A 26,307-nucleotide genomic window follows, 5' to 3' on the forward strand; every position below is an offset into this window, starting at 1 on the left:
AAAGAATCAATGTATAAGCAAAACATAAATAACCCCCCAAAGCATTTATCCTAGACAATACTGGGTGTTTTTAGCTCAACCCAAAACTCGGAAAATTCTATCACGACAATTAAAAATGCTTTTTCTTTATTTGTGATGCCAAATCTCCAGTCTGCTACACCTTGAGAATATCAAAGTCTCTGAACATCAGATGGACTTTCTCAGAGTAGCTCATTTTCCATACTTGGTTGCTTCAATCTCATCCAGGTGCTAATTCGCACCAGTCCTAGGGAGAGAATACATTCATTTTTGTGCTGTGCATGCAGCAAGAGTTTAGACCACACCATCTGTGGATGACTGCCCATGGCCACTGATTCACTAACCCTTAAGATGAAAGTTCTATCTGATTTTGGAAAATATGTGTTCTATTAAAACCGTGAGCTGAGAGTTCATTTATTCTTACATTTTGTGCTCTATCCTCCATCTATCCAAAGCTTATTTTTACTCAAAGTAACATTCCATTCCCTGAAGAAAAAATAATGGGCAAGACAGATACTTTATAAAGCCTATATAACTAATCTGGTCTGTCAGTGTATGATGCATTGTTACAGGACAAGACGACAGTGGGTATTGTGAAGAAATGAGAACAGCTTTGTTACACACATAATGGTCAGAATTTCAATGAAAGACATGATATTCATATGCTTCCACAGAATAAAGCGTAATTGATAATGGGGAATATCACTGGATCAAGACACAAACCACATCAGATACACTTTCCATCATCAAAGAAGCATTCTAAAGTTAGGCTGACATAGTCCAATCCATGATACAGTGTACTCTGATTTTTTCACTTCCTTCCATATTTTTTTTTCCACTGACCTGTGTTTCATAACTCACTGATACGTAGGTCACAATTATGCTGTTTCTACAATATAAGTTACTATCCCCAACTTCTCAGAGACACTAAACATCCTAGCTCCTGAAGCGTGAGGAAATCTGCTTCTGCAGATTTCATGTGTTTGTCCTTTCCATACTGTGTGGAACACAATGTGATCACAGAGAAAACAGATCCTTACATTGCAAAGATCTAAGGATCAGTAAAGAACAAATTGAAAAGTCCCACTAGAGCTGTCTCAATTCTTATATTTTTACTATAATGACAACTTGACTGTTCTGAGTATATGTGCAAAAAAAAAAGGTGCAGAAGCCCAAATTTTGATCTTGCTTTCAAAATACAGAAGCATATTTGACTTGAAGATTTTGTCCTTAATTTGATGTTTCTTTTATTAGAATAAATATTTTATTTTATTTTGATAGCAATTTCTCCTGTTTCACAGCACATACAGTGCATATTTAGAAGTGCTAGGAAGTCCTAGATTTGCTTGTGAATCAGGTTTCAAACACATTTTACATTGTTTAACTATCAGAATGAGAATTTTGCAACTTAAATACCAGACCGTTTATCTCTCAAACTTGTCAAGTTTCTCAAGTCATACAGGAACTGCAGGTTCACCACACTCACACTGCGGGGTCTGGTATGGTCTGTCAGCGGATGCAATGCTCGCTGAGGCCATCATGTCATGTTTCATCTGGATTCATAATCTGATACAGTTCAAACTACTCCATCACAGCATAATTTTTGCCTCTAAGGTAGATATAAAAATAGGGTTTCCAAAACTGGCTGAGGGTTAGAATTCTGAGCAATATTATACAATTGTGAAAACTTCTATCAGAATGCTCTCCTGGGGATCTTTGGTTACCTCATTTCTAAAATAGGATTCAAATGGATGCAGGCCTGAGAAGTCCACTGAGACACTGCATTGCCATATATTTCTGATAAGGAGTCATATTTTTGCAGTATTCTTGTGTACTCAATTTATGTTTCCCATTCATCCATTTTAACCCATTTTCTTTTCTGGGGTAAGCAGGGGGGAAGAGGCTGTCTCTTTTCTTCTCAACAGTTTTTACACGCTGCTTTTGTGTTAGGAGCAGCTCGTCTTTTTAAAAAACGTATCCAAAGCAAATCTGAGCAGTTTTTCAAGTCTTTTTTCCACCCACAGCCTCTTCATTTTTTACTTCTGATGTCTCCTGCTACTAGAAGACATGTTATTCCCTGTGTTCACTCTCTCACGAAACAACAGCAAAAACAAGAGAGAAGTCAGAGACACAAGCTCTCTCCTTTAATCTGTCCCAATTCTGTCCACTCCTGATTCTCTTTTCACATCTTACACAATCATTCATCTGTACTTTAGGGAACCTACTAATCCCCTTAGAAGAACTCTGTTCTTTATGCCTTTACTTTCTCCCTCACATTTGTATCAAAATACAGCTACAATAATTTTTAGGATAATTAACCCGCAATTACACTTGTTTAATCTCAATGAAGACACTGAAATGAATCACATATATGTATTTGTCACAATTAGATATTTTACAGTGAGTGTATTATTTATAAAGCCTGTCAGACAAAAAGTTGAGCTTTCATTAATGGAGAAACTTCACAATATGTTATAAAAATGGATTAAACAGGAAAAGTGTTTTCTTTCCCCTATAGGATAAGAACTTATTCCTTAATAAGGTCAGTGCAACAGATGATTGAACAAAGAAATGCTTATTATCCAGGACTGAAATAATGCTTCATTTATTTCAGTAAAGTAAAGGAAGGAGTCAGAAGTCAATGAAATATCTTTCAGCTTCTGGTTATCACCAGGAGGTTTCTTTGTTACTTTTACTGTAGGGCCATAAATAGAATGGTGCCTTTTATCAGCAGACAAGTGTATCTCAATGTGCAGAGTGCCTTTTAGTATCTACCCTGTTTTGGCTGAAAAAACCAGACTGCTCCTGCTCCCCTTCAGAGCATTCAATTAAATGCAACTACAGAAACCTCTATTAATTGTTTAGTCATAATACAGATGTAAGTTACAATGTTAACTTTTGCATAAGTCATCACAGCTAGACTGTGCCCAGATTTTCTGCAATCTCTCTGTAAAATGGCTCCAAAGAGCTAAAGCATTTCCCTAGGGCCTCATCACGTCACATTTCAATTAGTGTGAGGTCTCTTTCTCCAGCTGTAATACGTGAAACATGTTTCTTTGCACTCTTTCTATATATTTCATGTTCAAACTCCAGAACCACTTTTTTTTCTGTGTTTATCGATTGTTTCTCTCCTTTCTATTCATGTATCAACCTCAAGTTATTTGACTTGTCTTGGTTATTGATTGTACCTCCCTCATCTGCTACATCTTCAATTCTGAGAACTCAAATTCCATCTCCAGGATACTGCTCTCCACTTTATACATTTTCAAGTCAGTCTGGCTAGCCAATCAAAAATTTGGAGAGGGTCTCTTTGTGAAGTTCATTATTTTTTTACAATTACATGCCTAAAAATCATACCTAAGAGTCTCAGCATGATTTGAATACCATGTGTGCCAAGCTACTCTCATATCATCAATACCATCACACTGAAAATTCCCTTCACTGAAATTTCACTGACATTTCCCTTCTATCCATTTAGCTCTTACATAATATTTTGCTACTTAAATTTTTGGGATGACTCATATACCACGTCTTTAATGCTCCTAAACCAAAAGATTCTCTTTCCATTAACAGAGAACTAAATTTTTATCAAACTATGTCAGTGTTACATTCTGTATAAAAATCTCTAGCTAGATTCTATTTAAAATACAACTTTTGATTCAGGTGTATTTCTTATCCTTATTTTAATAAATCCATGATTCTTAATTTTTATGGGGAAAGTAATTACTTACTGGTTCAAGATTGGTGTATATGCTGTTTTATCTTCATCTATAATGGTGACCATCAGAGTAATAAGCTGTGCCCAGAAATCCAAATTCTTTGTTGTTGGTCCCTGTTCTTCTTTAGGAACTTCTTGTTTCTTACTCTGTTGAAACAAGATTGAAAATATTTTTATTAGTGAAATGCTACGGGGCTTCCACCTACAGATTATTACTTGATTGGGAAGAGTGATCTATCTTTAGAATCTTTAGAAATTTTGGACCAAGACTGGCTAACCAACAGAGCAGAACGTATGAAAAACTGTACTTAGCTGTGCACAAATATTAAGAAACATAGTGCAAAGATTGTCAGGTCAGCAAAGAAGATCAATACAGACTTGGTTTTTAGTGCATGCCCACACTTTAATCAGATGCATTAATAAATTCTTTGCTGTGTTGAGATTCACTGCAGGTAGAATTGCCTGTTGAGGCAGAACTTTTATACCCTACACAATAAAGACTGAAAAAAAACCAATGCTAAGGAGTGTTTAATATTTTGGTTTGAATTATACACTTAAGGTATTCAGCCTAACAGATGCTATAATGTATGTTCTAAATGAAGAAGCAGTTGAATTTCCCTTTATTTTATTGAGAATTTTAGTATCTTTAATGTGACTAAAATGTGCATTTACAGATAGACTTCATCTCTACTGTTTTTATTTATGAACGCTGAGTCTACAATTTACTAGACAAAAGTATTTTGCACTCCTTTTCTTGGCAGAAAGATCAGATTCCTTATCACTGTCCAATAAATAACTTCATTGTAAGGACCCAAACATGAAAAGAAGTCTTTAATTCTGTATGAACACACACATACATACAGAAATAATTTTTGCCCCACAGAGCTATGTCTGCACATGGTAGATCTACACATGCTCCTCTACACAGCTGTCTGAGATAGAAAAGGGTCTCAACTACTAAGTCAGAAAATAAACACGCCTGTGATCCTGCAAGTTTAAACATATATTCCCTGTACTTCTCATTCCTAGTCCATGTATGACCACTTCAATGGGCCTGGTATCTTTCTGAATATGCCTAACACTGTATTAGTATCACAGTGAATTAATTAAAAATTATTTTAACCTCAATTAACTTCTATCTATGAATAGCATTTAGAATGGCAGAAAGGGAATTTCAACAACACCTAATTGGAACTCTTTTTGTAGCCACTGTGGAATATTTTAGAAAAGTATCATTAATCACACTGCTACATACTCAGTTGAACTACAGAGCATACCCCCTCAGTGTCTAAAGCAACAGAAGTAAAGCTCAGAAGCAGGTCAAAGGATGGTGGGTCTGGTGTCACCAACAATTAACAACTGTACATGTAAATGAGAGAGCTTTTCAAAACAGAAAAAAAAATGAACATTAGAGCATTAATTTCACTCACAAGGGCTTTCCCTGGTATACATTATATATTTATGAAAAAGGCCTTGTTTCTATATCGAAGATGTATGTCTAATAGACCTTTTTTTTTCTCAGAAATTTGTTAAATCAAACCAACTGAAAGGTAGCTGTAGAAGACAAAGCCACCTCATATTTAGCTGAGCATCTTATCCAAGAACTGTATTTCACAGCAAGTGACATGTAGCTGAGACAGCTTTTCATGACCGGGAATGTGAATCAAAGAATGCAAAATTCTGTTCTTTAACACAGATAGCAAAAAGTAACTAATTTACAAGGTAGTAGTTGCACAAGAAGGTCCTTTCTGCAAAAATTCTCTGGAACAGAAATCTCTCGAAAATAAATACAACCTTTTCAAAAGTCCCAGAGAAGGTACTTTTAAAATAGTCTCACATTACAGATGTAGTTTTATGCCCTGAAAAGAAAGTGCATACTCTGTCCATGCCCAGTTGTTATTTCCATTCTTTATCTTAAAATCTAACTAGTGAGTTAGAAATGCTTAGAATCATTCAAGCTCTTTTTACTTTATTATCGTCAGTATTTTTTTTCCCTTTATGTACAACAGATGCCTTGGTAGAATCATTATAGAATTATGGAATACTCTGAGTTGGAAGGGAGTCACAAGGATTAGAGTCCAACTCTTGGATTCCTGCACAGAGCAATGCCCAAACCCACACTTGTGTTTGACAGTATTGTCCAAATGCTTCCCCAATTCTGGAAGGCTTGGTACAGTGCTATTATAATGAGGTAAAACAGTGGTGGAAGTTTGATTTCACCATGAATTTTTCTCTAGATTATTTTTTTCACTCTCATTATGTCCATTTGAAAGAAACGGTCAGTGTAAAAGCATGAACTAAATAGCTGATATATGTAATTAGTGTCACACTGGCACAAATACAGTGAGAAGATACAGGAGACCCTAAATACCGCTTATTATTGTAGAGGATGATAACAATAATGAGAATTTTTAAAAAATACCACTGAAAAGGTCAAGAGGAACATAAATTCTTGATACAACAAGATGACAAAATGATCAGTGGTTCTTAATTTTAAAATAAATGATTTTCTGAAGTTTCCTGTCTTCTGTTTTTGTTTGATACAGCACTGAACAAGCTCAGATCACAGACAGTTCCAGTAACCAAGAGACCTTTCCAAATACTGACATGAATGAAAGTTTGCCAATTACCAGAATCTCTTTCTTTTGCACAAGCCTTTTTACACAGAAAAGGCTACATAAAGCATCTTGACCTCCTGTAACATCGCTTTGGATGGTAACGCTGCCCACATGCACAGAACCATGAAATGCCAGAAGATGTCCTGTACTTAAAAGGTCAATAAATGTCTTGCCAAAGGCACAAGAGTGATATTCCTGATGGGCTTCTGCTGGCAGATCAAACCAGCAATAACAGTGGATGATGTCTCACCAACAAGACCTGACAATACAGATTTCTATACTCTCATATTAATTGACTTGGATACTTCTTGTCTTTAGGATCACCTAGAGTTGTAGCAAGCACCTTATAAGAAAAGTGTCTTTAAAGAGAAGTCATATTATTCACTTAAGATTCACAAATACAGTAAGTACTGGAGATTCTCTGTGGGTTTTTAATGCAACATCCAAATGAGGTGATGCATAACTCTTTGTCTTTTGCAACAGAAGACATCAAAATCAGAAAGAGGAAGTAAGAGCAATTTTTCATAAGATATGAATTGAAATAAATTTTTTATTGGCACTGAATCATGTTTTTCTCAATTCCCTTTTACTATCAATTTCCTAGTCACCTGAATACATATGCAAACAATGGATCATGCAGCACAGAGCCTCTAAAATCATTACTGGTATTTTGATATTCTCTTAAAGAAAAAATGTAGAGCAAGTTTTCTGAGTTTAATGGAAAGAAAAAAAGGCTAAACTGTTGACAAGCAAACATTTTGTACTCTAGAAAAGTGGCTGAGAGTGGAGAAAGCAATCTCAGGCACAGTGTGAAGCAAGATTAAAATTTACATCTATATTACTCTGAGACAAATCTGTAAAGCCTGGTCTGAAGAAGAGAGGGCTTTACACTTCTCTCATCACTGATTTTACCAGATTGTAGGATGAAGGCCTGGTTTTATTTTGCTTTGTTTTTATTTTGTTATGTTCTGTGCAATCAATACCCATTAGTATCTGTGTGACTTTGATAAATTGAATCCTGTGATATCAGAAAGTTTTATATTGCTGTCTGCTGCAAGCCCTAACCCAGGTTTCAGAATACAATATTTTCTATATAAATAATGACAGAGTGGAAACTCAATGCAAACAACCACAGTAGCCTTGATCAGCACAAGGCTACAGAGGGCAATTTTAGAGACCAGCCGTAGATAATGAAATATTAATTTTAACAATTCTTCCATATTTTAAACTGCATTATTTATTACTTATATTACATATAATATTACTTCATGTAGAATCACCAGGGAATATACAATATGCACTATATATAAAATATAGACATATGTAGACATTTACATAGTATGCCTGCCTATTTTTAGAATTTTATGTAATTTTTTAAGGTTTTTTTTTTTAATATCTAAAAGAATGAAAATCTAGCTTTACAGAATTTACTTTAGAGAGGCTAAAGCCAGAAACCACCTGCAGACATGCATTGAAAACCTGTGAGGGATTTCCCTGCGCAGTGCTGTTGCACAGTAACTAACTAACTCCCAAACCATTCTCTTATTTGAAACTGAAACCCTGTTCACAGAATCATCACAGAATCACAGAATGGTCTGGGTTGGAAGTGATGTCAAAGATCACCTTTTCCATCCTCCTGCTGTGGGCAGGGACACCTTCCACTAGACAAGGTTGCTCAGAGTCCCATTCAAACCGGCCTTGAACACTTCGAGGGATGGGGCATCCACACCTTCTCCAGGCAACTGTATTTTATGTATTCTCCAGTACCAACTGAAGTAGAACAGAATTCTTTTGGATAAATTCTCATTAAGACTTTCCAGCCTTTTTCTTCAAGGACTGGCATGTGAAAGGAGCAGGTTTAACTGGTCTTTCTGTTCAGGGCAGTATAACATGCATAGCTCCTCTGGAGTGGCCAGCCAAGTGATACTGTGGTTTTGATCTGCCCCACTGACCCAAAAGTGTTCTGCTTCTGCAGGGTGAAGGAAGACCCAATTGAGCCCCTCACTTACTGCAAGCTCTTTGACTTTCCAACCAGTGTTCTCAGACAAGCAGCTAAGAAGCAATTTTATCTGTAAGATTTGGTCTTCCTCTGACAGAGAATTCTCAGAATGGGGTTGGAAATACCCCATTGCATTCTTCTGTTGTTCTGAAGTAATTTACCAAATGTTTTTCTATTACTGTGGTTAACATGCTGCCCATCAAACACAATGCTGCAACACAAGGAGAGATCTCCAAGTACCCTCTGCATGCCAGATTTGAAGAAGTCAGAACCTTTTCAGTGCATCTAAAGCAATATGTAAATATAACAAAGTGCCTCACAAGAAGTATTACTTGACACTGAAATATGCATGCTTGAAAAATAGGACTCCCTGTAGTAAACACAGTTTTTACTACTGTACTTTATTTCCCACTTCATACTTTTGAATGTGTTTGAAGATTACAGATCACATCACGCTTCAATTCTTGCACTATTTCTACTAGAAACTAATAATCTAATTTTTTTTTGTCATTTATTCTAAAGGAAAAAAAAGTACACCTTCAAAACAACCATCAGGCTTGGATTCCCAAATCCCAAATGGAAAAGTGCCCAGGGACTCACAGCTGAGTAAAGCAAAACTGAGCCAGCTCTCAAAGCATAGGCCCATCCAAGTGCTCATTTACAGGCCTGATTCCCAGAAGCTGGGATGTTTTTAGTACATTATCAACACAACCTAAGGTGCTGTACCCCTATGAGAGATAAATTGCAAGGGCAGAGTACTGTGCTGCTGCAGCTGAACAACCCCTGGCTCCTGAATGAGTCAATTGTTCTTTGTTACCTCCTGTCTGCACCATTCTGTGCTGTGACAACATGCAGAGCTGAGCAAAGACTCAAGTAAAGGTGTCTAACATCAGGTAGAATACCAGCACTGTTCTGGTGAGCTGAACAAAAATAAAGTACTCCAGTGTTTTATTCCAGCATTTTGGTGCTATCAGTCATGAAATTATTTGTACTGATCAAGAGCTCTTCAGATAACATGAAGAGCATGGTCTGCATCTTATTGGTGTCACTCAGTGGAGAAGACTGCAAAAAGAATTATTGAAGGGACTTCAGTCACTGTAAGCACCAGCCAGGATTTCAAAATTTATTTTCTTAAGAAAACAGAAAGAGTGACATATCTGTAAATTGAGTCAGAAATCTACTAAATTGCTTCCTAAACTACTTCTCCAAGACATTTTTTTTTCAATATAGGGCAGCTAAGCACTTAACTCAGATCACTGTTAATTAAAAGAGAAAATACTGCACGTGCTTCATAAGGAACTAGATAGTTCTTCATCAGAGGGCTTTGTATCCAATAATGAGGACGGTAATATACATGTCGGTAAGACTGTCAAGCTATCATGTTTTACTATCTGTAGTAGTCATTTGGTTTTTGTCATCAGCTGCTCTTTGCATTCTGGTGTGGAACTGTAGTATGACATTTTTGCATATTGTTAGCATTTGCAATGCTTCACTCCAGGAAATATCCTCAGGGGTGATATTTTGCTGCAGGACATCAGCTTTTTAACAGTGATTGTCTGTCTGACACAAAGGTAGAGAGCAATAAAAAGAGGAAATGGAGACTGCTGAGCAGATTTTGTGATTTACTTGTTGTGTTTATAGTGGCAAATTTCCAAAACCTCCAGCTTGAGCACACTCAGTTTTAACAGTTAGTGCTCTATTTTCACTCCAAACTTAAACAATCCCACACATTCAGACATGAAGCATATTTTCTAGAAATATTGTGGCAGGCACGTTTGAGAATTTAGGCTGCAGCCCAAAGCAACTGCAGAAAGTGGTCACCCTGAGTTACACACAGACACACACCCTGAGCGAGCAGGGGCCTCAGCAGCTGCCAGCCCTCCCCCTGAGGGAGGGCAGGTGGTGACCTACATAAGAAGCATTTCTTGTTGCTTTGGGGTTCATCGATTTCAGTTCTCAGCAGTCACAGCTCAAAGCTCAGCTGTGCAGCCAAAACATGAACCTCCTGTGCTGCAGTACCACGCTAGGATGAGCTCCCTTCCTCTCTCTGAGGGGAGACCTCACCTGATGGGGAGGTGAGCAGAGATAAGGAAATGGGCACTGAAGAAGGATTAAGGGTGGAATCTGGTGGAATCTAAGGGGCTTGGACACAAAACTAATGAAATGTAAATTACAATACTGGTTATTGCTTCATTATAATAACAGTGCTACCACAAGCCAGTCACCTGGATTCACTGGAAAGCCTCCAGATCTACAGGTTCAAACAAGCTGCATACTTCTGTGTTTCTAAAACCAAATGCAAGTGTGGACATATTGATAGGAAGCTATAATAGGATAATGCTGAACACAATCTCCTTGTACAACTCAAGAGCTGATGCAGAATTTAAGCAGTGTTCTGAATTAATTTTACTCATCTCTCTATTAAAGCTAGACTAGTTATATTTCCCAGAATTGTCTCTCACCTTCTGTGAAAAAAAGTTTTACTGTCTGGCATTAAGACTATATGTGATTGTTGCTTGATTGTTTTGATTGTTGATGTGATTTGCTGTTAGAAATAAATTATTTTGAATACAATCTATTTATTTTAAATTTTGCTTTTTACACATCTTCACTGAAGTTTCTTGCACTGTGTGGTGATTTTAACTGTACAGACAATTATCTGCTGAAAGTTTCCACGTAAAACTGCCCCTGCTGGAAATCTTGTGAAAGAGGACTCAAGAGGTGCAGAAATATAGTGAAATGCAGTTAACTAAGTTTTCCAACTGAGTGAATACTTGTGGATTTTTTTTAATTTCAGGACTTCTTATTTCTTCACCATTAAGTAGAGTTGTGTGAGAGAAAAATATAATAACAACATTGCCTGTTCTGCCTCATATTTAATTTGGAGAGAACCATTACTTAAGCAAGTTTCACATTCTCTACCAAGCAGAAAGGCTGTAATATCCCTGCACTTTAAAACCATTTTTAAAAATAGACAGGCTAAACGACTGTATGGATTCACATTAAAAAGTTGTGAATTTTTTGAATACAGATAAGCTTTTGCAGTTTGTCACAACGCTTTGAAGTAAGACTTCATCACTTTTAGCTGTTTACTGAAGAGTAGAATCTGCTGATAAACCGCACACTTATGTAATACCCAGTATAGCAGCACTTCATATTATATTTAACAGACAACATCAAATTACTGCAGAGTAAACGGTAGCAAGAAAACAGAACAGTTTATGATGTAAATAGGTGTGAGGCCTGAAGCTGCTCCTTCCACTAATTTATTCTCCTACTCTGCTTGCAGTATAATCCATTGCAGGATAAACACACATCAGCACTAAGTGTAGCGTGCTTATTGGTGCTGGTGAGAAATTCTTACATTCAAAGCTACAGGTCAGTTTTCTCACATAACAGGAATTCAACATGAGAAAATAAATTCTTGTTTCAGAAATGTTGAATACATAGCAAATATCACCTTTTCTGAAATACAGGAATTCATATTGTGGATTTAAGCGAAATATGCTTTCAGATGAAATTTAATGTTTTTATTAATTATATTCTACACAAAAAGTGTGCATTTGCCCAAAGAACTTAATTAATCCTATTCAAGGCTGGAATAGTCACAGAACTACCGTGTTTTCAGTGTACCATCCAGAATGCAAATACGAGGTACAAGAAGTAATATGATAAAGCAGTGATGCTCCTTTAAGACAGTACTTAATTCTAACATTACTTATAGAATGACCATATTATAGAAAAAAACAAACAGCATTCTCAAGGATTTTGCCTGACATTTGGAACACAACAAATGCTATAGTTATTTTGCATTGACAGTTCAACCTGACAGATCAGTATTAAGACATATTTCAGAATTATCCTCTGCTTTCTTAAAGCAGTTACTAAAGCTTGGATCCAAGTATGCATCACAGGTGCTAAAATAGAAGGCTGGAAAGACTGTATCATTTTCAACAAAATAATTTTTTTTTCCCTAAAGCTACAGAAGTGAAATGGTAGATTTTAAATAACTGTTTTCCTGTTACAGATCTTACATGAACAGTAACCAGTCAAACGTTATCCTTCCCAAATCCACGGGACAATTTTACAGTAATGTCTAACATGATGACTCCATTAGGAGTTAACGTGTCCAGTTTGAAACTCATCTTGTTAAACATTTTAGAGTTTATAGCTGTCTCTAGGTGTATTTATGGTATATTGCTCCTTTGTGCATAAATAAAATGAAAATCTGAGTGCTTTGATATGAACAAGCACTGGGAGGCTTTTTATTTACTTAAGGCTAACTATGAATGAGCAATAGCACAAGTTCATATTGACCTTACCTGATCCACTAATTGGGAGTAGAGATCATAGCAGTTATCAAAAATGTACTTGTAAGTTGAGTCCAGGCAGGCTCTTACACAGTCCTTCACCACAGTACTGGCTCGAGGGGGGCTCTGCAACTCCAGGACCTAATAAAATATTTCATAAATGGTAGAATGTCAGAATTAGATTGAACAGAAAAAATCCAAGTGTTGAATGTAGTTCTGTTATACAGGATGAAAAGTGTTGAAATAAAGCAATGATAAAAATAATTAGAATTATGTTGAATTAAGGTGGACTTAGTTCAAAGATACCTTAAAATATGTGCTTAAGCAAGTAGATTTTATCACTAAGTTTTATTTGAATTAAAATATTCTTATGATGCAAGAGGCATGTGTGCCCAAGAGTTTACATCTTTACATCTTAGGGTTTACATCTTAGAAGTTTTTTGATTATTTAGGGAATAATTAAACCATGTAATTATGCGCTTTCCTTTGAACAGGAATATCAGACAAATAGCAGTTATGTATTTAAAGCAAAGGGTTCATTTTTTTACTCCATTTCAGGATACAGTAATTCAATGGATTATTTTAATTCTCTTTATGTAGTGCCTAATGCAATGGAATCCCATGCTATTATGACAAAGGTTACTTTGTGTTTCTCTTTTTTCATTCAGTAATATTAATGTGTACCATTCCATTCCAAAAATATTTCCATGCTTGACCACTTAGATTTCAACCTTTGGAATGACTAAGGCAAGTAGTTATCAGACCTATTTTGCTGGTTGACTTGTGATTTTATTATATCAGTAGGAAACGATTGCTCTACATGACTCCTAAGGAGTTCAGCTAAGTTTGCTTTCTGCAACTTGACTTTAAACTAATTAAAAATTAGTAAATTTTTGGTTTCCTTCAGGAAATTTATTTGTGCAGTAAAGGACAATACCTTCATCCGAAAAAAAGTAATGCTGGTAAGCAGGTCCACAGTTGATTTCAGATCTTGGAGTCTTTCAGAATTGCTGGCAGGAAAATTATCCTGGTGAATCAGGGAAAGAGGAATCATGTAAAATTTGAGTTACAAGTAAAATCCTTGAACAACTAGTCAAAAACCCTCTAAGAAAACCTAAGGTGCTGCTTGGAAGGATTAGAGATGTTTGTGTTACCTGAACTCTGACTGTGAGGTAGTTAATGATGAATATCCCTTGGAAATGAGTAGGAACACCTTTGATAATGCTCCTACACTTGTAATATGAAAAATATAAAATATTGTGATATTTCCAAAACCTGAATGGAGTAAAAAATATTACAAAATTCTGGAAACTGTTGCTAAAGAAAACCATTTATGGGTTTTCCATGGCACATACAAAACTTGCAGGCATAAATGCAGTAGTAAGCTTAATGTAGAAATAATAAATTTTTCTATGATCTCTGGGTTAACAGACTGATGTGAAGTAGTGTTACTGAAATAACTTCCTACTAATGAAACATCAGCCCCTCATGCTACAATGCTATCTAGATAACAGTCTTCAAAATTAAAAGATCTTATGATGAACATATCTGCTGCACAAAGGATATGGTGTTAAAAGCTATATGTGTGCAACTTCTGCTCCCTCTAATGCCTTGGAGTTCTTTTAAATATTCCCTTTCTCCTCCAGTTTTGGAGAGCAGGCCAGATGAACAGAGAAATCCTTGTTTGGAGGCTGCCATTCCTAGAAGCTGAAAGGAGAGCCATAGGTGATGAAGCCCTAACTTAGGTATTGTCCAAAAGTTTCATGATCCAGTGGACTAGAGAAGGAGAGGGAGTTCAGAACCATATGGTAACTGGTAGGTATCCAGTGCACGCTTTCCTGAAAGGCTGGATTTGGAGCATACCTCAGTGGAAGGAGATTCCATGAGGCAGAAGTGAAACTGGAATTCCTGTCACACAGAAAAATGAGGAGACAAGACTCTCAACATTACTAGCATCTTAGCATGCAAGTTGTAGCAAAGGTGCCAGTCTCTCAGAAAAAATGTATTTGCACTTTTCACTACCTGAGTCAGCAAAGGTAATTCCCAGATAAATTAACTTAATCAACTAGTTATAGACCAATTTAATCAAACTTATTGAATACTACTCTGTCTTGAATATGTGCTTATTCCTTGACCCATTCTTAGCCTTTGGAAAGAAAGTACTAAGTTTTTTCTCTTTGTCAGACTGGAAAAATATTGGTGTTACACAGCTTAAATTCTGTAAATTTTTGTTCCAAAGGATTTGGGGCTCATGTTGACTCTAGAAAGAATATGTTGTACATACCCTATATTTAGATAAATCAATCCGCAGAGAATTGTGCAATTGATCCAACAGCTTTATGAACTTTTCTCTCTGTAAAAAGAAAACAAGAATATGTTGCACTAGAATTTGCAGGTTCCTGTAATTGCTGAGGTTTCAGACTGCTTCTTTCCACTCTTACTTGAATATCAATTTGTTTTTCCATTATTTCATATACAAGTGATGGTTTGAAATACCTGTGTTTCAAGAACAGGCAATGCATCTTCTTTCATTTTATTTTTCCTTTCTATCCTATATTGTGATTTACCTGGTATGCATTAAACACTGTGCAGCTGTGCAACACATTAGTGAGGTCACAAAGATTTTGCAATACAACATTTTCCTGTCTTATATTTGCCTTGCAGTTGATTAAACTCTTGAAGAAAGCACCTCCCCATCCCTTTAATAAGAAAGAAATGATGCTTATTTGCAACAGAATTTGGTGCAAAAGTATGATTGAAAATGATACTTCTGAAACAGTGGCTTTTGTAGGAATAAGTCAAGTAATAGTAATACTATGCAATTATATTTTTTCCTTTCAAATGTGAAGATTAACTTGTTATCTTGATAGATGAAGCAGTGAAAGCATTTTGCTGTGAGATTTCCAGCTGAGTTGTGCCATTCTCAAGTAATACTAGTGAGAGTTTCTAATTACCATGTTAGAAAATATTCCATAGTCTACTGCACAAAACTGTGCAAAATCTTCTCTGCCTATGTGAAAGCAGAAGACTTCTGGAAGAAGCAGGAGATGATAGCTGATGGCTCTCAGGATGCACTGATTGTATCTGCACCATCCCTCCAACGTGATGATGAGTAATTTGAAAATAGAGTCTTTGTGCACTGCCTCTCATCAGCGGAGTTCTAACCTACACCAAACCCCACTAATTTGGCACAGTTCCCTTAAGGGATCAATCAAAAGAGAACTTTTTCGTCACGTTATAAATCTGTACTGAAATATTCAGTCGGCCATATCATTCCCAGCTGTAGCCTGAGGACTTGAATTTGAGATGTTCTTTTTGATGGATGATGTGCAGCTATTCACTAAAAAATGCCTTTTGACCCACGAGAGAAGAATAATCTAATACTTTACCTATAAGTCAATTGTTTGAAAAAAGAGCTCCAAATCTCTGTAAGTGATGCCCACTACTCTTTTTCCATCCATCTGTTGAACTATGAATTGGATTGGAATTGCGTCAAAGGCAAACTGGCATTAACATCAGAGGAAGGACTAATTCTCTGCTCAGTCTGAGGACAAAATTAGTTCTGATCATTAGAAAAATGGAAAAAAATGGATAAAAAACCCAGAAAAACCATTCTAAACGTCAAAGTTTGCATCAAAGTCAAAGGTCTAATAAAGCTTGAATATGGAAAGAGAAGACTTGTTTCAACAAAGATATTAAGTCATTCTTGGCTTACTCATCCAAATGTATAATTTCTATTTTGTCTTGAAAAGCTAAGTGCCTTTATTATTCTAATACTGGAAAAGAGTACCATTGCCTCTAACACTACTTCAAATAAAAGTTGAAATTTTAATTTGTATTTAATAAATTTTAATTATGATTAATATTTTATTTCATGTCAATAAATGGTATTTTATGAAAACTGTTACATCAAATACACCTTTCATATCAGCCCTACAAATAAAAGCCCTACTAAAAAAAGCAAAAAGAGGAAAGAATAAATGCATTTTTCAGCATAAGATTGCATTTATACTTTATGTATCATGTGTAATACCAGAACTATGAAGGCAACCTCTTTGAATTATTGCTCTGCCTTCCTGCTCTCAATTTCCTGTGAGAGTAGGTGAGGAAATCAGAATAAGGAGCGAATGTATATTTATTTATTATCACGTTCAAAGACTAGGAAGTCCATGCTGTGAGATACTTATCCACAGAAGAAAATTTAGCAATAACAAAAGAAGTATTACCACATCCTGAAATGCTACTATGCCTCCTAAAATTCATGATACCTAAATCCAGGACTTGGACAAAGTATGAGCAAAAATAAGAGAGAGTCCAGAATTATGGATTCTTGTGAGAAGAGCAGCATTTACGGCTACATCTATTAGGTTAATATGAGTTCACTGATAACACAGCCCAAGAAAGGAATTGCATCCAACACTTAGTCTATTGCAGTTTGCAAGCCCCATGGCAATAAAACAAAAAACTGATGGAGATTTTAGTACTGTGAATGTGTGCCAATGCTTTCTACCCTCTATGCCTCACAAGAAACTGAGCAGCATCTTCTCTGGCTTTTATAAGAATTGATTTTAAAGACTCAGGGTAAAATTTTCAAAAGCTAACAACAACCCTTACTCTTTAAAATGAGCAATTAATGAAATTTTTTTGAATGTAGAAGTTAATGTGGAATATACTAGAAAAAAAAATAGGACTAGAACTCTAATAAAAAAGGAAATCTACTTACCCCAAAGTTAGTAGCAGCAAAGCGATCTGAAGCAGATACATTAGTTGCTGCTGTTGTATGAGCATAGAAAGCATTTATATTGGCCAACAATGTACTCATAACTGCTGGAACACCAGGGCACATGTACTTGGAAGAGAGACAGGAAAAGTGTCTGCAATTCAAACAAAGCAACAGTTATCAAAGATGGCAAGGAATCTGCTTCTTCTCCCATTAAAATTTCTTTTTAACTCCAATGATATAACTTTCAAGCTACCTAATGGAAAATTCAGACATTTGATATGATTGCCACTTGTTGCACAATGATATTTTCAAACTGGCCACATCATATTCAGTTCTCACTCTGTTAATCCTAAACACAAAAACATGACTTAACTATTTTAATTGCTATTAAGCAAAAGATTCATTTATTAAAGAAACAGTAAAAATCAACCTCATCATCATAGAAAGCCCCAGGCATCCATAGCGGAAAAAGATTTAATTGTTGCCAACAAAAAGACTCAAACCAGCATTGTGGCTTTTATTTTAGGCTACTTATTAATCAACGGTGAGGCCATCAAGAAGCTTCTGGGTTCACCTTAATTTGAATTAGACCATAACTGAAACTGCTCCACTTCAACCCAAGCTAGTAAAATTTGGGTAATCAGTCTGTTAAACCCAAAGCAGCCAAAACCAGAGGTGCAATGTAGCAGTACTGTTTACTTGTTTAACAAAACAGGAGGTGTGCCTGCTGGCAGCATACAAAGAGCTTCTAACACAACAAAATGTGAGAGATACAAATGAATGAAAGACCTGACGCATGAGGAGAGTGAAAATCATCACTGCAAACATAAATTCCTAATTTCAAGATTCATAGTTAGGCAGGACTAAGAAGGAAATAAAGGGATAAAGACTAAATGTACACAAATAAGAAAGAGAATGAGGGGGAGTAGGAAAACATGGTGTTGAAAATGGGTGTAAAGTCAAACAGAAGAGGATTAAGAAACTCCAATCAGTCTCTGTATGACTGAAGGTCCTGATTTGGCCACATGCTCCTCTTAGCTGGAGTCTCTGGCTCCTCTCTCCTGTTCCTCCTCAGGAGCATAAGGCAGAGCAGTGTGCTGGGCCTGAACCACCTGGGCACTAATGCCCTTCCAAGAAAAAAATTAACACAAGGTACAATTGAACTCTCCTGCTGAACTTAAGCCAAGTACTTAAATGTTGTCACTGCCCAAATCGTCTTTCAAGACATCATTCAAGGTTATTTTCCTGTAAGGGCAATCATTAAGTGCTATTATCTGCATTTTACATAACTGAGAGAAACTGCTAAAAACTACACAGCAAACCAATCACATGGGCCAGGACTAGAATCCAGCATTCCCAGCTATGTGCTCACGGAATAGTGTTACCAAAACTTTAATTCATCACCAGTATTTTCAAGAAGTGCTTTTGAATACTGCAATGTGAATTCAACAAAAGAACAACACAGTTCTCTAACCCTTAGAAAATGTTTCATTTTCACATGTTTTCTGTCAAGTAGAAGAATAATACTTTCCTTTGTAATAAAATACAATAGTGATATCAGGTGGTTCTCACCAACAAAGGAAACCTTTAAAAAGCTAATAGAAATATCTCCTTACCTAAGATTAAGTTTGAGAAATATACGTAGGGATGATCAGAACCAGTTTTCAAAAACTGACAACAAAATAATTAATATTTTTACTGATGACCTTCGATTTCCAAAGATCTTTTCATGGACCTAAAGGTCCTTAGTGCATGAATAACATCAATCCGGAGATAAAAAGCCACTGATAATCCCACTGGCCTTAGAGTCATACCTGAAACATACACTGCTGAGGGAGGAGGCAGGTAAAAGGAGGGGTCAGCAGCAGAGAAATCATTGAGGTTGTCTCAGCTGCCTTCAGGGAACATGACAGGCAACAGAAAAATTGCCTGGGTCAACATTTAAGGTGTCTTCTGTAGATTCTTCTGACCATTTCACAATGAGCTACCCATGATCTGTCCCGAGTTCTTATCTTGAAAATAGACCCAAATTGTACCAATTTTTCACAAGGAAAATTTAAACCTATTGGTATAATTTCTGCCCTTATTGTATCACTGCACTGTTTCACTTGTATTGTGGTTAGTGAAAATTACAATCAAGCATCTGTGACAGATTTTTGTTTCTTTCCATCGTTTAATTAAAATCTCTAATGTTCACAGAACCAATTAAGTACACAATATGGGTCATGACTCTTAGAGTCCTGATAACGCAGGTCATCAGTGACCTGCCAGCTCCTCGGCTTCCTTCTGCTTGCTAAAATGAATAAATCAAAGTAAATCCATCTTTGTTTTTGCAGGTCTTTGAAAACAGGAGCCAATAGCATGAGTTATTAACCATTTCTAGTGGGCACATGATGGCACAGCACCCATTGCTATGTCTCACATTTTAGAGCAATATTGCACTGCTTAAGCTACAGCAGTGTCTGAAATCAGGCCTGCTTGCTCCAACTGCCTTACTATGCAATTTCCTGACCAACAGGCAGTGCCTGGGATTCTTCCAATATTTCTGCTAGCATGAATTAGTGAAGAAAGAAGTCTAATTGATGTGCTGTACTCATCAGTAAGCAAATGCTATCAATAAAAAATTAGTTTAATGGGCAATTTGTGTGCTTTTTGCAGTGCTGCCACATTAATTGAAAACTAGCAGGAGAACAAGATGACATAGTCAGCACCCATTAACCTGCTGGAATGAGAGCTATGTTGCTGATTGAGAATCATTAGCTTCTACCTGTGGTGACTCTTGCCAGTAAGAAGCAAAGATCTTAATAGAGCTTTTATTGCACTTGACTCTACAACACAGTAAATTCAGGTTGCTGATATTACGTGTAATTTCAGTGTCTAGTCAAACACTGTTTCAATATGTGCTCAGATTTTTGCCTTCTAAAGAGAAAAAAAATATGTTGAAAGATGAATGAGAGGAAAAAGGTTACTTTTTCTTGGTGGCAGAGTGGTGGCTTAATATATGTAGGTAAATAAAGTTCCAGTATGATTCCTTCTAGATGTTGAATTTACAACATAAATTGCCATCAGTCACCACAGTCATCAAAATAAAGGCCAGCTGGATCACTGTGCTGTTTTTCTACTTTTTCTTCCTGTTTTCTATGATACCTATTTTATTCCCTATTGTCTCACATATCTATGCTTGTACTTCTGGGAGTCACACGTACCATTCATGTGGCTAACAGTGTCTATCTGGCTGCTACCCATTATAAAAAAAAAAATCTCATCTGAACCATGTAAGAACAGCTGTAATTGTCTCTCTTTTCTTTTCCTAATATGGACTCCATGAGGGGTGGAAGAATAAAATAATCATAAGAAAGAAGAGTGGATTATGTAACCTATTCAGTCAAGACTTCAAAGAGCTGCAATTACTGCAACAGAAGCAGTCTTTTTGTTGTATTTTGGTTTGGGTCGATAGTTGTTTTTCTATTCACATGAATTCCACATCTGGTAACTTAAAGCAGATTTCCTTGCTCAGGAACTGTGCAATTGTAATCTGTATCTTGAGAGTAAGACAGCCTAAGTCAGCATCTTTAGGGAAAAATGCCTACATTTATCTCATAAAAACTTGCATGCTTCCAGCAAGAGGTGCAATCACACCCGAATTCATTCTCTTTCTAAGTTTAGTGAGAAAGGTCTCGCTGGGGACAATGACTAGAGCAGACAGGTAACCACCTGTGTGATATCTTCTGGGCTGATACCCAAATTCCAGTATGAGTATATTCACCGTATTTAGAAAATCAAGACTATATTTTTGAAATATTATTTCTGTGCTCTAAAGGAATAGATATAAATAAATATTGAGAGCTAGAAAGAAATCTTCAGGGTTTATTAAGGGGATCATAGATGACAAAGCCACCATCATAAACCAGAAATGATAGACAAGTAGGATTGTTTATTGCTGTAGCGAAAGAGGATGCCAAAACGTTTCAGACAGTGGTACTTTAGGGAACTTAATCAGGTTTACATTGTGTAGAAATGCAGAAAGGCATATGTTCCTACTCCAGCATATGCCATCTATCCATACTTAAAAGGGTCAAAACTGCTTATCACTAACTGGGTATTAGAACTTTATACAATAGCTAACCTTAAAACAAATACAAACACTAAAAATTACATTCAGGCAAAATGAGCACCTCATTAGCAGAACCTTGAAACTCACGTGGCCTGATGAAGTGCAGATGCACTCTGGGGTCTGGATCATGGAGTATTAAAGCATAGTCAGTTTTGCATTTACAAACACAAACGTTTTAATTTGCAATATTATCATGAGACACGCAGTAGAAGTACTCTGCAACTAGATTCTCAAGCAAAAATTGCTTACACAATATTCCTCTGGGCAAAGTGATTACATTCAAATTCTCTCTCTGTCGTACAGTAGAAAATTGCTTTAGTATGAGACCTTTGTTACTAAATGCAATCTGATAATTCTATTTCCCAAATCAAGAAGCTGTACATTTTCTTCCAGCCACTAAAATTTTTCCAGAAGAAAAAGGTAATCTCATAAAAAGAAATAAAACCAACAGATAACAGTCCAAAAGAAAATCCCTCATGACAAATAGACTTAGAGTCTTCACTACTCTTCTCCCCAAAGTCTGAATGCTCTGAGACATGTCTGCAGATGAATCAGCACAACAATGTACATGAATATATATTCTTCTCCAAGTATTGCTTGAGATTGCATTCATCACTGATTTCACTCCTAACTTAAACAGGCTGGGGCCTTCCCCTCAAACAGGCAGTGCTCATTATTGACATGTAACATTTTAAAATACAAAAGGATATGGGTATGGGGACAATGAAATCTTAGCTTTTATTTCTTGTGACTACCAATATTGAATTCACATTCTTATTTCATCTGCCTTCAGATACCTGATTTGCAGTCATCAACATCAAGGAAATTTGGGGGAAAAGGTATAGAAGAAAGCAAGAACAAAAAGAGGACAAGGCAAAATAGGTCATTTAAACTTAAAGTGGCTTGGTCAGAATTTTTGAGTAAGGACTCCTGAAAAATGTGTTGGAGTACTTGCCCAGCTCCATGTTACTTCCTTTTCATGAATATCTGTACATTGTGCTATTTACTGAGATAAAAATAAAGCATCTTCTTTGTAAAAAAATATAACCTATCAATTTCTGCCACTTTTAAGTAAAAAATATTTTATATACTCACATGAGTTATATTGCTATTTTTGCAGTGCTGAGTTTGACAACATCTGAATTTCTAAAACCAGTTTCAAACTTTTTCTGGAAAGTTTTGTAGTACTAGAATACATCAAGAGATGAAGAAAAACAAACTTCAAAATAACTTTACAGGTAAGGTTGTCTGTCAAAAATACAGCTATGCTGTATTGGGTCTACAGTTAAGAGAAGCCTAATGTTAAATAAGCCCTTTGTTTCTTAAGCAAATCGCTAATAACAGCCCTCCTTTGGCATTAATAGCTCTTAAGAATTCATTTCTGGTCAAAATTCTGAATTCATTTTGATACACACAGCATGAACAACTCTATAACTAACTTTTTGGTAAATATGCAATAACATTTTAAATCAACTTATAAAACTACAATACCAGGTTAAGTCAATAAATGACATAACTTAATCACAGAGGGCTAAAGAGAAACTAAACATGAAAACACAAATATTCTTGAAAGCCAACACATTAATTCCTCCATACGTAGTTTAGGTATACAACAGAGGAACTCTCAAGTTACATTAATTATTCTGTAGAACACCATGTAAATTCCTTGAAGGAAGATCATTAAAAATGTGTATATTACAAAATAAATCCTCTACCCTTCTCTTAGATGAACAATATAATAATTCACAGACCGCTATATAAAGTGAAAGACAAGCTCATTGCAATAGCAGGTGGTGTCATTATATCCTGCAATAAAAAGAAAACTTCACATTTTTATGTACCTTCATACTTACAATAAGACTTTTCTTTTTAGGAGGTAAAGAGATGCAAAAAAATGAGAGATGTTCTGATTAAAAATTCTATAATATTGGGTTTCTGTAAGACAAAAAGCCTGCATTTTTTTATTTAGAGGACTCATTTGGAGTCCCCTGCTTTTCCACAGCTCCAGCAGAATGTAGCCCTTTTCACCAGAAAACTTTTTGCTGGATAAATTGAGAATACATGACGGATCTCATGTCTCCAGGCCCCTGAGCTATATGGTGCTGTGTTCTAAGGTGTTCAGACAGCTACTTCAGAATGGACAGTGTAGTAATAGGTCTAAATACTGTTAAAAATGACTTCTACAAATTATTTGCATATACTATAGAAGCTCACTATAGACACTGCTGTTGTTCCATAATTTCCGTAGTCCTAGAAAAGAGTACAGAGCTTGTGAAACCCTGTTCTACCATCCCAGTCACATCTGGAACACGGGAAGTCTTTCTGAACCTTGCTACATATCAGTATCATAACGATTAAGGAATGCATTAGCAGTAATAACAGTAACAGCTTATAAAATGCTCATATCTTAATTTGGCTGCAGATGAGAAGCACTTCGACTAGAATCAGATGGACAAAAATGATAACAAGAAGTTTAAGTCAGGAATGGAAGAGAAATGGCAAATGAAATCGTGAAGGCTTGAAATTTGTTACTTCCCTCAAACATGGTGTTGACAGCAAGGCAGAAAGCGAGCCATGATAATACTTACGTCATAGCTTGATAAATATATTCAATTCCATAGCGCATTGCAAATTCATCCACAATTTCTTGTGCAGCATCATCGAAGTACACCTTCCAGGCCTCATCGCCTTTCACTTCGGGGATTTTCACCACACCGTTCGATTTAACTTCCGTCAAGTAATGGAAGAGATTCTAAAGGTAAGAAATGTTTCAAATAGGAAATTTTGGCTTTTAAGTAGCATTCTGAAAATATATCCTACATATAGTTATTAATTATATTTATTATAATGATTATATATTAATATATAAATATAATAATATATTAATGTATATATATTATATTAATATATTAATTGTTAGTCCATTTTTTAATTGTTTATTTTTCTGAAGACTGGATCAAACTAGTCAGCAGACTTGTGATTCAGCACACTATCTCCTTGATATAAAGTCCTGTCAGTTAACTGGCGAAGACTGCAACATAAAATAGTGCAGAGACTTTTTTATATGCCCTTGTTAATGAATGAAATTGTGACGTTGTAATATTTGTGTTTCAATAATAATAATAATAATGTGTTTCAATTTTAATTGGATCTGCGACCAATAAATTTCAAATTCATTATTTAAGTCCTTAAGTTCCAGGGAGCTAACAGAAATCCCGCAGGTGCCTCTCAAGTTGTGCAAAGTGTGCAATAAAGTTTAGGTTTAGTAACCTTGGGAGGTTAACCTAGGGAGCCTAGCTCCCTATGTACCCACAAACTAAACAGCAGATTTTATTTCCTATTTTCAATGATTGAATAAAACTCCAAAACTTCAAAATACTTGGTTTTGCTAATTAGTCCAAAACTGTCTCTTGGATTATCTTAACGCATTTGAATGTTGTCATTTACTTCATAGGTCCAACATTTGCAATTTCAGATCAAAATCTATCAGCACAAACACCCTAAACATCCGATTTTACAAATGGTGAACAATGCGATTTTGTGGCTACCTGCTAGCGGTGAACTTTCAGCCTTATATCAGCCATCAGCTTTCAGAAACTACTTGTATTTTCAGAGTAGAATTTCTACATGGATCACTATTTGAAGGAAGAGTAATCAATTACAAAAAATCTCTCAGAAAACACACCGATTTATCAGTGATGATTTTTTTTTTAATGTTAACAAATCAAACTAGATGAAAGGAAAATCAAATTTTATATTGTCTGTACTTCTCCTTTTTCTCACTCTCCAAAGTACGAATTACTGCAAAAGAAAAGAAATCCTTTGCAGTATATTTCTGTAAAAAATAGAAATGTTTGTATATTCTTGATGTTAGCAATCACGTATGGATCATCCAAGTACTAAATCAAAAAACAGAACAGGGAGAGTTTATCTGGCTCAACCTCTTTTTCTAACACCCCCTGGCAGGAACAATCTGTTGGTCTTATGTTATTCTGCCTTTGTATCTGAACCCGGGATTTCATCAGCAACACAGAATGGGAAATCTAAAATAAATTTGTCCTGAAGTACAGCAGCAGTTACTTGTTTCAGTGTTCTAATGTTCTGTAGCCTTTTTTCCTTATCCATGCAACAACTGAGTAGTAACTTCTATACTGTAACTTCTCCAACATACCTCATGTAGACAGGTGTACTGCACATGATAGGGAGCAACTTTCTCCTCTCCTTCAATTTCAACATTGATTTTCAGTCTAATGGCACCAGAGACAGCCGACTTATCTGTTCGCTTTTCTGAAGAGTAGAAAAATAATACACTAGTAACTACCAAGAACACATGTACGTCATATGAAAAGCTTTCATAAATGATTCTAGTTTAATGTTTTTGATGCCAGGGAGTCCTGCTGTTGAAAACGAGAATGTTTTTTGGTACCTCACACATGGTTCAGGCCATGAAATAGAATATCTAACTATGAAGTAAAGAATCTTTCTTATTTCATCTCCCATATTCAAACAAGGCTGCATAGCAATTTACTTACTGCTTTCCCCTTTTCAATTGAAATAACTTTAATTTTCTACCTGATATCTATACTAATTACTATTATTTTCCTTTAGTTATGAAGACTTTAGCAACAACCTGGACTACTCTGTCTGAGTGTGATGGGTTAATTCTGGCAGGTGCCCACCAAAGCTGCTCTGTCACTTCCCTTCCTCTGCTGGACAGGCCATAGAAAATGTAATGAAAGGCTCATGGGTCAAGAGAAGGACAGTGGAGAGATGACTCACCAGTTACTTCCACGGCCAAAACCAGACT

At 36.0% G+C, this 26,307-nt stretch overlaps 1 protein-coding gene across 6 annotated transcripts in view; it reads right to left on the minus strand.

Moving 5' to 3' along the window:
- The window catches only part of UNC13C (unc-13 homolog C), a 135,053-nt gene that overhangs the window by 50,436 nt on the left and 58,310 nt on the right, over positions 1–26,307 (minus strand). For all 6 annotated transcript variants that reach the window (XM_010391192.4, XM_010391191.4, XM_019280971.3 and 3 more), the window contains 7 exons: positions 25,672–25,787; positions 24,089–24,252; positions 17,387–17,537; positions 14,948–15,016; positions 13,601–13,690; positions 12,676–12,804; positions 3,750–3,883 (listed from right to left, as the gene is read on the minus strand). In XM_010391192.4, coding sequence (XP_010389494.1) covers positions 3,750–3,883; positions 12,676–12,804; positions 13,601–13,690; positions 14,948–15,016; positions 17,387–17,537; positions 24,089–24,252; positions 25,672–25,787 — 853 coding nt within the window. The remainder of the gene's footprint in view (positions 1–3,749; positions 3,884–12,675; positions 12,805–13,600; positions 13,691–14,947; positions 15,017–17,386; positions 17,538–24,088; positions 24,253–25,671; positions 25,788–26,307) is intronic.

Source organism: Corvus cornix, chromosome 10 (assembly GCF_000738735.6).
Source record: "Corvus cornix cornix isolate S_Up_H32 chromosome 10, ASM73873v5, whole genome shotgun sequence".
NCBI classification, from domain to species: Eukaryota; Metazoa; Chordata; class Aves; order Passeriformes; family Corvidae; genus Corvus; species Corvus cornix.